Source organism: Sinohyriopsis cumingii, chromosome 4 (genome assembly GCF_028554795.1).
Source record: "Sinohyriopsis cumingii isolate HCF-2022 chromosome 4, ASM2855479v2, whole genome shotgun sequence".
In the NCBI taxonomy this organism is placed as follows: Eukaryota; Metazoa; Mollusca; class Bivalvia; order Unionida; family Unionidae; genus Sinohyriopsis; species Sinohyriopsis cumingii.
In genome coordinates this window covers 133,637,876-133,650,933 of record NC_142964.1, presented here as the reverse complement: position 1 = coordinate 133,650,933, position 13,058 = coordinate 133,637,876, and the positions used below count along the sequence as shown (strand labels likewise).

At 35.6% G+C, this 13,058-nt stretch overlaps 1 protein-coding gene across 1 annotated transcript in view; it reads right to left on the bottom strand.

Moving 5' to 3' along the window:
- LOC149802116 (adhesion G protein-coupled receptor V1-like) overlaps nt 1-13,058 on the bottom strand; it is a 513,020-nt gene that overhangs the window by 30,109 nt on the left and 469,853 nt on the right. Inside the window, exons 99-102 of the mRNA XM_089956897.1 lie at nt 10,623-10,790; nt 9,098-9,181; nt 6,459-6,519; nt 5,243-5,323 (exon numbers count right to left, since the gene is read on the bottom strand). Of these exons, the coding sequence (XP_089813023.1) occupies nt 5,243-5,323; nt 6,459-6,519; nt 9,098-9,181; nt 10,623-10,790 (394 nt within the window). The remainder of the gene's footprint in view (nt 1-5,242; nt 5,324-6,458; nt 6,520-9,097; nt 9,182-10,622; nt 10,791-13,058) is intronic.

Genomic DNA, 13,058 nt, shown 5'->3' with positions numbered 1-13,058 from the left:
AACATCAGCATAGAATATGAGTATACTATATTTTATGTATCCATGAAAATTATTTGAGTACATAAAGAACAGAAATAATTGACTGTGATATGATTCTCCTGTCCTGAAGTCCCGTTCTTTATCATAAAGAATATTGCTAGTTTGAAGCTATTCATAAGGTTACTATCAATTATAAGTTGAACTTCTTAAGTCCACATGTGATAATAGGTCTGTAATTTACTGGGTAAAATTATTCACATGATTTGAATACAAGACTTACATATCATGTTTTTTGTCATTAGAGACTTTTTCCTACACTGAGTGATCTCTGAAATATGACTATAAGGATGGGATCAATATCTTCATCTACCTGTTTAGTGGGGTCAATAGTTTCACCTACCTCAGTCAGTGCTCTGTCATGTATTTGGTCAGGTCCTGCAGTCTTTTGTGTTCTGATATTGTTAAGAAGTTTTGTCACACCATCTCCATTTATTTCTCTATCAGGCATCAGGGAATGGAGGATTGGACCTTTATAAGGCATGAGGGGATCTGGGTTTGGGGCTTTGTCAGGTATGAGGGGATGGGGTTGGGTTGGGGATTTATCAGGTATGAGGGGATTGGGGGTTTGGGGCTTTATCAGGTATGAGGGGATGTGGGTTTGGGGCTTTATCAGGTATGAAGGGATGTGGGTTTGGTTTTGGACTTTATCAGGTACAAGGGGATGGGGGTTTGTGCTTTTATCATGTATGAGGGGATGGGGTTTGGGGGCTTTAACAAGCATATGTGGTTGGGTTTGGGCCATTATTAGGAATAGCTTTGTCAGCTTCTGTGGTGAATGCTTCTTAAAGATATTTATCTAGGATGTCTGCCTTTTTAGCTGTGACTGATATCATATCCATTTGATTCTAAATACAGGATGCCAGAATTGTCTGATTTCTGAGCTTTGATATATTAAAGGATTTGTTTTATTACTGGTATTTCTAGAGCATGAAGAGGTGGCTTCATTCGATGGTAGATAACAAAATCATGTTTTCTATATCATTTTAGTATGCTGCTATCAGACTAACTAATTTTTGCTCTTGGGATTTAAATTTGGTATAATTAATCAGCTTGGCATAATTAATCAATTTGGTATAATTAATCAATTTGTTTTCATTTTAGCACCAAGTTCTGGGGCTTTCCATAATTTCCTCTTGAGGAAGCTAATTGATCACTGAAGCAGGTATATATTTCATCATTGCTTACTTGATATAGCAAATAACAGCATGGAAGCCAATTTTGCTTCTTTAAATATTTACCAAGTTAAGAAAAATTTATTTTAAATGTTCAAAGGTCATTGAAGTCCATACTAGTATGGGAAACTGCACTTTCATTCTGTATATTTATGAAAACCTTCCTTGATCATATCACAGTTGCCCACATTGTGCCAGGAAATTGTCCTTGTGCCATTCTTACTTTAAATGCATTGTATATTAAAATCTGCACAAACAACATCGTGATCAGTTTCTCCTATGGGTTGGCATCAGTGACTCAGTGTCATGGTCATTTAGAGCAGAAAATTTCTTGGTTAAAATTAAAATCAGGGAGTCTTTTATTCCTTGTGGGTATTTTTAAAAATTTTAAAAAATTTGAAACAAGGAGTTTTAGTTATATTGTAGGTAATGGAGTTGTTATTTATAATATCAAGTAAGCAGTGAAGAGGAATAACATTAGGTAATGCAGCTGTTATTTACTATATCAAGTAAGCAGTGATTAGGAATAACACTATGTAATGGAGCTGTTTTTATTGATACAAATAAGCAGTGATGAAGAATAACATTAGGTAATGGAGTTGTTATTTACGATATCAAGTAAGCAGTGATGAAGAATAACACTAGGTAATGGAACTGTTATTTATGACATCAATGTGACTTGTTTTTGTTTGCACTGTAGGATATTTGAGGTTTGTTTCTCTTTGCAATGGATGAAAAAGTGATTGTTGGTTCACATGGGCTGTTGGCAAATTTACTCAAAATAGAAAAGGGGTCTGAAATGTGAATTTGTAACTAATGAATCTTGATGTGTTGCTCAAGACTTTTTCACCATGGTTATGTAAGTAATTTAGTGCCTTTACCGATCTTAAATAAAATAGTAATAACTGTTGCTCTAAAATTTAAGGCTTGAATAATTTTGCCAAAGTCCTGATTCTTGAGTTATGTGCACCTTAGTTGTCATCACAAATTTCCAGATAAAAATTAATTATCGCTATGGACTTGTAAGAAGGCAATTGAGCACTAAACTTAGTCAAGAAAAGACTTGGTTGTTGGGTCTAATCATTACCAGTGCAGAACAGTGTTGGGTCTAATCATTACCAGTACAGAGCAGTTTTGGGTCTAATCATTAACAGTGCAGAGCAGTGTTGGGTCTAATCATTACCAGTGCATAGCAGTGTTGGATCTAATTGATACCAGTGCAGAGCAGTGTTGGGTCTAATCATTACCAGTACAGAGCAGTTTTGGGTCTAATCATTACCAGTGCAGAGCAGTGTTGGGTCTAATTATTACCAGTACAGAACAGTGTTGGGTCTAATCATTACCAGTACAGAGCAGTTTTGGGTCTAATCATTACCAGTGCAGAGCAGTGTTGGGTCTAATCATTACGTGTGCAGAGCAGTGTTGGGTCTAATCATTACCAGTGCAAAGCAGTGTTGGGTCTAATCATTACTAGTGCAGAGCAGTGTTGGGTCTAATCATTACCAGTGCAGAGCAGTGTTGGGTCTAATCATTACCAGTGCAGAGCATTGTTGAGTCTAATCATTGACAGTGCAGAGCAGTGTTGGGTCCAATCATTACCAGTGCAGAGCAGTGTTGGGTCCAATCATTACCAGTGCAGAGCATTGTTGAGTCTAATCATTACCAGTGCAAAGCAGTGTTGGGTCTAATCATTACCAGTGCAGAGCAGTGTTGGGTCTAATCATTACCAGTGCAGAGCAGTGTTGGGTCTAATCATTACCAGTACAGAGCAGTGTTGGGTCTAATCATTACCAGTGCAGAGCAGTGATGTGTCTAATCATTGCCAGTGCAAAGCAGTGTTCAGCTTAATCATTACCAGTACAGAACAGAACATATTTTGTTTCCAGTACACTGTACTTTCATTGTGACATTATAGCATGACATTTATCCACTGTACTTTCATTGTGACATTATAGCATGACATCTATCCAGTCCACTGTACTTTTATTATGACCTTATAGCATGACATTTATCCAGTACACTGTACTTTCATTGTGACATTATAGCATGACATTTATCCAGTACACTGTACTTTCACTGTGACATTATAGCATGACATTTATCCAGTCCACTGTACTTTCATTGTGAAATTATAGCATGACATTTATCCAGTACACTGTACTTTCATTATGACCTTATAGCATGACATTTATCCAGTACACTGTACTTTCATTGTGACATTATAGCATGACATTTATCCAGTCCACTGTACTTTCATTGTGACATTATAGCATGACATTTATCCAGTACACTGTACTTTCACTGTGACATTATAGCATGACATTTATCCAGTACACTGTACTTTCACTGTGACATTATAGCATGACATTTATCCAGTCCACTGTACTTTCATTGTGACATTATAGCATGACATTTATCCAGTACACTGTACTTTCATTATGACCTTATAGCATGACATTTATCCAGTACACTGTACTTTCATTGTGACATTATAGCATGACATTTATCCAGTCCACTGTACTTTCATTGTGACATTATAGCATGACATTTATCCAGTACACTGTACTTTCACTGTGACATTATAGCATGACATTTATCCAGTCCACTGTACTTTCATTATGACCTTATAGCATGACATTTATCCAGTACACTGTACTTTGATTGTGACATTATAGCATGACATTTATCCAGTCCACCAAGAATCACACCGCTTGCTTGGTCTCATCTAAAAATACTGATGTACTTTAACACTGATTTTATCTAATGAATTTCCTGGGGTGGTTATACAAATCTTGATCAGTGAGCAAGCAAACTAAACTGAATATTCATCATTTAAAGATATGTGTAATACATTTAAAGATATGTGTAATACATTTTTATAACATGACACATATAATTGAAATAGTAGGTATAAAATGCTTTTACATGAGCTGCATAATTTGGACTTTAGAATCCAAAAGGGATAAAGGTCAAGATTTTAGACTGTGATGCAGAAAAATGTTTTGTATGAACGCATGAGTCACATTTCAGCATTTTTTTCATCCCATGTAACAGTCTTGGATTTGTGGTCCAGAATTTGGGTCAGTCTCAATAGCATTGGCTAGTTAAAGCCAAAATGATTAAATTTGTATGGGTTTATTTCATTTCTATAGATTTACCAATTCTCATTTTGGTTCAAATCTTTATGTTATGTACCTGCTATCTGGGTAGTAATGTAAAGGAACTTTACATTTATTATAAGGCAGTCACATTATAAGCTGTTTGTTGTTTACTACAAATGATGTCTTAGGTGTCTGCTGTCTCTAAAGAAAATAGTCCTCCCCACAATCCAATGTTAATTTCCATGGAAAACATTGTCATGAAAATAAAATAGAAAAGATGTAACAAATATTTATGACAGTTATCTAATACGAAATCTGCATCCTAATACATGCGTGAATTATTTATTGTTTAGATGAAGGTAATATTATAGTAATGGGCATGTCACTTAAAATTCTCTAAGAAATGAAGTGGATCATTTTGACTTTTACTACAAACCTAAATATTTGAGACTCAATTACTGCCTTGCTACTACTACTTTTACTCCTCAGTAATTGCCTTACCCCCCCCCCCTTCAAGAACTGCTCACTGAGTACTGTTTGTATTCAAAGTACCTTACTGCTTAGAAAATGCCTTACCCACACATGAAGAACTGCTCACCAAGTATTTCTTGTATTCATACTCCATGACTGACAGCTCATTGATGTAATATTTCAACGTCATTCTCCAATGTCATACTCCATAACTTCACACTCCGTGGTTGATTGCTCATTTGTGTAATATTTCAATTCATGACAAACATTACTCTTTTGTAACTACCTCTCCCAACTACTCATAAGGTACAATTCAGACAAATATAGCCTGTATTCCAGGAAACATATTCCTTGTTAACTGTCTTGTCTCACTCAAGTATTTACTGCTCAGCTGAATAATATTTCTACTCAGGTCTCACCTTACTGCTCAGCTGAGCAATATTTCTACTCAGGACTCACCTTACTGCTCAGTAACTGCTTTTCTCCACTCCTCATGAACCACTGTTCACTTGTATACTCAATCATATGGAAATCCACACACTGCAATGAAACAGGATGACAGATGCCTAAATATTAGTGTACTGTTTCTTATATGAAGTATTTTTCGTCCAAGAACAAGCCTTGGTCCTTAGACCATAAGATTCATATTTAGGTACACAGCATTTTGGTATTGTCAGCAATGAACAACCCTGAAAATTGTGTGTTTCCTGCAATGAAGCTTGTGCATTTACTGCAATGAAGTTTGTGCATTTCCTGCAATGAAGCCAAGAAAAGAAAGAAAAGAATTCACTGAGGAGTGAATAAGAGTTGTTTGTATGTACTCTGACAAAGGAGTCATTTATCAACTTATTGTTTCATGTAGCATGTAGTTCTTAAATTCCATTTTAAAAAAAATTATGATTCCAAATCAAATCTCTAGATTCCTTTCCTCATAAAATGAATCACTGTCACTAAAGCAATTTAAGAAATAAACCAAACATTTGAAATGAATTTATAATCTGTTTTTTGTTTTCTGTGCAAACTTTTGAACAATTTTGTGAAACCAAATATAGAAAACATTACGACAGTGCAAGTTCTTTCCTCCAGTTCTACTAGTGACCCAAATAGGGTTGAAACCAGGTGAGCATTCCTATGTGACAAACATACAACCACTTTGCAAGGAAAAAGGTGGCATTAAAAAAGTGTTTGTGTGCGTGTGTAATTTGGATATTTAATGTAGCATTAGCAATTTTTCAGTCATATCGCTATGATGTCTGCATTGTGACAGTTTATAGTGATGTCTAGCACTGGGGCATCATGCCACATGCATGTAGCATAATGTACAACCCATTCACATTATTCTGACACAAGGCTGACCAGTCCTAACACAAACCTCTTAATGCTGAGTGCCAAACCAGGCACCTGCTAGTACCATTTTTATAAATCTCTGGTATGACTTAGCTGGGTTTGAACCCATGACCTGTATCTGAGGCAGATGCTCTATCCACTTAGGCCACCGGATTGGTCAATTAAAAAGGTAGTGAATATATTAATGTATAACGGTAGGTAATGTTACAATAAATATACAAATTTCAAAGCCCTAAGTTGAAGAGAAGTTGTAACCTAAGTCAAGTGCAAAGGCAATTTATGAAAAGCTGAGAGAGAGAGAGAAAGAATTAAAAAATGATGTACTCACACTATCTACTGGTGCTGGAACATTGGGCAAGGTGGTAGGGATGATGAACTCATCTTGCCTTCTGTATATAGAAGAAAACTATTGTAACACAGATGGAAACATTGAATATTGTGAATTCATTTATTTTAGAGGCAATCAATTTTCAGAGTTTTGTAATTTGTGATTTGTAGCAACAATGAAATCCAATAAAACTGATCTCTTATAAAACAATAGTTAAAATGACAGAAATACATTGTGTACTGAGTCTCACTAGGGGAGATATTGGTGGTTTGACATCCCAAACCTGATGAGAACCTTAGAGAAGTTGTAGGGGCTGAGACATCCCAAACCTGATGAGAATCTTAGGGAAGTTGCTGAGGTTTTAGCATTCTAAAACCCCAATGCAAATCATAGGGAAGTTGTAGAGCCTGTGACATTCCAAACTTGATGAATAAATTAGGGAAGTTGTAGGGCCTGTGACATCCCAAACCTGATGAGACTCTCAGGGAAGATGAAGGGCTGTGACATCCCAAACCTGATGAGAATCTCAGGTAAGTTGTAGGGCTGTGACATCCCAAACCTGATGAGAATCCTAGGGAAGATGTAGAGGCTTGAGACAACCGAAACCTGATGAGACTCTTAGGGACATTGTAGGGCTGTGACATTCTGAACTTGATGAAAATCATAGGGAATATATTGGGGCTGAAAGAACCCAAACCTGATGAGAATCTCAGTAAAGATTTAGGGCTCTGAATATCCCAAACATATGTTTGCATCTGCTTTTCATTGCATTGGCTGACATAGTTCCACCAAGTAAAATGCTGGCCATTCCTTCCAGCCTCTAGTGTTCTGATTTTGTTATGCCTTCAGAGGCAAGATTACCTCTTTATTGTGTGTGGATCTGACTTATTACTGAATCCATCCAAGCTCTCCAGGATAAAAGCCCATATTTTAAGTCTGATCAGAAATATGGTTTCCAGAAGGGTGACAAACTGAACCAATCAAATTAGATGTTGTTTATCACTGATCTCATCTTTGATCTTGATGATATATGCATACATTCCAAGTTGAATCAAAATCAGATCAGAAGAATTGCCTCTGGAGTGGTTACATGCCCAACACATCAAATCCAAGATCACCTTGTTAGTTGGATTTTGTTCATTATTAAACTCTTCCAAGATCTTTATATTGGAAATGAACATCCCCAATCAGATGCAAGATCACCTCATCATTAAGTATGGATCTTGTTCGTTACTGAGACCTTCATGATGGAAATGAGCTCCCCCAATCAGATGTAAGATCACTTCAGATGGAAATGAGCTCCCCCAATCAGATGTAAGATCGCTTCAGATGGAAATGAGCTGCCCCAATCAGATGTGAGATCACTTCAGATGGAAATGAGCTCCCCCAATCAGATATAAGATCACTTCAGACGGAAATGAGCTCCCCAATCAGATGTAAGATCACTTCATTAGTATGTGTCGATCTTGCTCATTATCAAACTTGTCCAAAATTTTGATGATATAATTTAAACCCATATTCCAAGTTCACCTGAAATTGGATTAGAAATATGCTTTCCAACAGATGCAAAGCCAAACCATAAACTCACTTGGCCTTAAAAAATAGTACAAATTGACTACTTTGTTCTTGTTATACAATTCTTGCTCACCTCAAAATCTACAATCACTATCAGTTTTGTGCCATTAGGTAACATCTTAATGCCATTAGGTAACATCTTAATGCCATTAGGTAACATCTAAATGCCATTAAGTGACATCTTAATGCCATTAGGTAACATCTTAATGCCATTAGGTAACATCTAGTTTAGTGTGCAGCATTTGAAAGAGAACTGTGTTTAGTGTGCAGCATTTGAAAGAGGAATGTGTTTAGTGTGCATTATATGAAAGTGAACTGTGTTTAGTGTGCAGCATTTGAAAGAGAACCATGTTTAGTATGCAGCATTTGAAAGAGAACTGTGTTTATTGTGCAGCATTTCAAAGAGAACTGTGTTTAGTGTGCAGCATTTGAAAGAGAACTGTGTTTATTGTGCAACATTTCAAAGAGAACTGTGTTTAGTGTGCAGTACATGAAAGAGAGCTGTGTTTAGTATGCAGCATATCAAAGAGAACTGTGTTTAGTGTGCTGTATTTGACAGAGAATCGTGTTTAGTGTGCAACATTTGAAAGAGAACTGTGTTTATTGTGCAGCATTTGAAAGAGAACTGTTTAGTGTGCAGCATTTGAATGGAACTGTTTAGTGTGCAGCGTTTGAAAGAGAACTGTGTTTAGTGTGCAGTATTTGAAAGAGAACTGTGTTTAGTGTGCATCATTTTAAAGAGAACTGTGTTTAGTATACAGCATTTGAAAGAGAACTGTGCTTAGTGTACAGCATTTGAAAGAGAACTATGTTTCGTATGCAGTATATGAAAGAGAACTATGTTTAGTATGCAGCATTTGAAAGAGAACTGTGGGTTTAGTATACAGTATATGAATGAGAACTGTGTTTAGTGTACAGTAATGAAAGAGAGCTATGTGCTTATTATCTAGCATTTTGAAAGCAAACTGTGTTTATCATGCAGGATTTGAAATAAAGCTGGGTGTTTAGTAATTACAACATTTGAAAGAAGCTGTCTATTTGGATTGGTAGACAGACATACTTACTGGGCTTGGTATTCAAATCCTTGAATCTTGTTGAGTGGCCAGCGTCCAGCACTGATTTTAGCATACGGACATTGCAAACTTGTCCTGCAATTAAAAGACAAATAAGTGGGATGGAGCTTGTTCACAAAATGAACCATTCCAGAATGCCAGCATTTCATAGGATATATACAAAGCAGTAAGGGTGTTTTGTATGAGTTGAAGGTTATTATGGTGAGAAAATACAATACTTTGTTTAATGTATTTACCATTTCTTTATGGATGTAAAAGATAATATTTTGTTGTCTAAAACAAATGAGCACACAAAACAAATCTGAAAACAAGTAACCAAATCCATATATTTGATATCATGGTATCCTCCTTAAGTCACCCTAAAAAGCAACAACACCTTGCATGTGCACATTAACGAATAAAAACAGATATTGCTTGCCTCTAAATTAATAAAAATAATATATAAAACACATTACATTACATCAGTGTCAGCAATCCAACACACAAACAAACAGTATTCATTTTATCAGTGTCACCAGTCCAACACACAAACAAACAGTATCCATTTTATCGGTGTCAGCAATCCAACACACAAATAGTATTCATTACATCAGTGTCAGCAATTAAACACACAAACAGTATTCATTACATCAGTGTCAGCAATTAAACACAAACAGTATTCATTACATCAGTTTCAGCAATTAAACACACAAACAGTATTCATTGCATCAGTGTCAGCAATTAAACACACAAACAAACAGTATTCATTACATCAGTGTCAGCAATTAAACACACAAATAAACAGTATTCATTACATCAGTGTCAGCAATTAAAAAAACAAACAAACAGTATTCATTACATCAGTGTCAGCAATTAAACACACAAACAAATAGTATCCATTACATCAGTGTCAGCAATCCAACACACAATAAAATGCAGTTCTCCCAAATTTCAACAATTTGACTCTAACTCATTTTATTTCCAGTTATAAGTAAGCCATTCTTTCAACAATTAGACACTAACTTATTCTGGCTATTTCCAATGACAAGCAAGCAATATTTTCGCTTCCTGAAAGTAGTATTGGTCTATTTTTTTTGACTCATCAATGGAGAACAAATGGTGCATAAGATATATTAAAACTATGTATAAAAATGAGAAGGCATGAAAAAAATCATTTTGGAAAATAAGTTGGTGTTTAAAAAAACTCCAGAAAATATGGTAACGGATGAAGGCATACTTGAAACAGGGTCAATAGTGTTGTTGGTGACTAATGGAAAGACACTTTAAAAATAAAACAAAAAACACTTTAGTATGTATTTTTATCTGAGTGGAATTTGGCAGCTATCTTCTATTAAATGCACTGATGCAAGTAATTATGGCTGGAGCTTGGATGTAAATCTAGTCTCTAAGGTAAACTATGGGAGAGGGACTTACATTACAGGATGAGTAGAGGGACTTGCATGTCAGGTAGAGGAAGATGACGTACATGTCAGGTGGGCGAGGAGGACTTACATGATAAGTGGGGCTGGGGACTTACATGTCAGGTGGAGTAGGGGTTGGACATGATGTTTCAGTAACCATCATGTAAGCCAGGTTTTCCATCTTGTTTGCTAGTGAGAATCGTCCCTGGGTGGCATCATTCCTATCTGGGGTCAACATCTTACACAGAATGCTAAACATCTGGGCAAGGGTCTCTTGTGGCAATCTGGAGAAGAAAACATATAAGTCATTGCACAGTCCAAATCACATAGAAAAACAAATGCTGACTATCCTTAAAAGAAGTTTTGTAAGACATAAAAGTAAATGTCATGTGATCCTGTCCAAACACAACTGAAAATGTTAAAGTGCTGGGAAAGTTGATGCTAAAATTGGAAATTAAATCATGACTTAGCTGACTTTACTTTGTTGTTGTTGTAGGGATTAACGCCATTTTTCAGCACACGATAGGCTATGCATGGCCGCCAGTATTAATGGTGGAGGAAGAACCCGGAAAAACCCCGGGAAGAACCACCGACCCACAAGAAGCTACTGGCAAGCTTTCTCACATACCCACATTCGCCAAATCCTAGACTCGAACCCACACAGACAGAGGTGAGATGGCAGTGATCTGTAACGGAGAGCGCTTTAGACCACTCGGCCACTCAGGGCCCCCAACTTTACTTTGAATAGAGATCATGCAATCACAAAGTACAAAAGTTGGCTGAATATCAGATAGAGTTTAGTTGAGCTAAAACTTATCAACACAATTGACACTGTTTGCACAGACATCTACATTTTTGAAAAATTGTTAAAGCTACCTTAAAAATGTGAATCACACACACACACATTTTGAAAGCATGCATATTTGCATGGTTTGATTCATTTAGTCAACCTCTTAAAAATATTGGGATGGTTTCTGTGGAATATTGTGTCTCATATATTCTTTTGCCACATGTTCAGAAAACCTAATAGAAACAGCAAAGTATGTTAATATCACTTACTTTTGCTCTCAGTGACTAACATTCTTTAATGGTCATATAAGGAGAATATCTTGAAAAATAAAAAATAAAAAATCATGCCATTTGTAGAACAAAATGTGAGTAAATTAACAATCTGCTTTATCTGAATTTCCTGAAATTTGCAACTAAAATTTATGAGAGTTAGATTGTTCAAAACTTCTATCAGTGTTACCTCCCTTGACTTGGGCTTGGCTTGCTGTTATGTTTGACATTATTCCAGAATGAGTCAATCATCAATTACTGAAGAAGTGTTTGACTGAATAATCATTTTAAGTAAAATAATTAAGTTTTTGCAGTGTATAGTATACCTTGTGATCAAAAACAGAAAAAGGTTGACTCATCTCATAATATTTTCATTGCCAAATACATGTAATATTAACAATAATTTTATTTATAGAGGGTGACTCATTTAGTCAGGACTATTCTCCACTCAGAAGAGCAGTAAATATCAAGTAGAACAATGGCAAAAGATTTTATCAGGAGACAAGAGGCAAATACAATCATGATGAAAAATGGTAATGGAGTTATGATTGAGGTAGTGGGCCCCAAGTTTGCTGCATACTTTTATCTCATCAATTAGATATTCGGATCAGTTATTATGGTGACAAAATATTATACACCATTCCTGTCACAAGAAAAGGAAACCCTGTTTAGAATTTTGATTGAAACATACAACCCCATTTCAGGCAATTGTTGAACACCAAGCTCTAACTCTAACAGTTATTATATAGTCAGTGCCACACTGAGATAAGGTGTGACATTCAAAAGAGGAGGGACAACTATGTATATGTGCTATGTATATGCTAGCATCACCTAATACCTATGTATATGCTAGCATCACCTAATACCTATGTATATGCTAGCATCACCTAATACATATGTATACAGTAACATCACCTAATACTTATGTATCACCTAGCATCACCTAATACCTATGTATACACTAGCATCACCTAATACCTATGTATCACCTAGCATCACTTGATACCTTTGTATACTACTACTACTACTACTAATAATAATAATAATAATAATAATAATAAATAATAATGATAATATTAATAATAATAATAACTTTATTTAAAGAAGAAGCTCATTTGGTCAACTGACCAATCTTCCATGAGGCCTTCAACAAGTACATTTGTACATATATACAGTGCAAAATGTTTATATGATGAGGTTTCTTATGACAACAATGATACTGAAACTAAATAATTGACCTACTTGTACAATAAAATATGCGCAAGATTTTAGGGATGAGTACATACAGGATTCATACAAAGAGCAGTAGCAAACATGTGTAAAATATTAATGGTGTAAAAAGTAGTAGAACTGAATTAAACAAAATCATACAAATGATTGTTCCTGCAGATGCTGACAAAGACGATTTTAAAAAGCTTGGCTGAGTCATTAAATTTTAAAAGAACATTGAATATTCTGATTTTAGAATATGGAAGATTAAAAAATATTTCAAA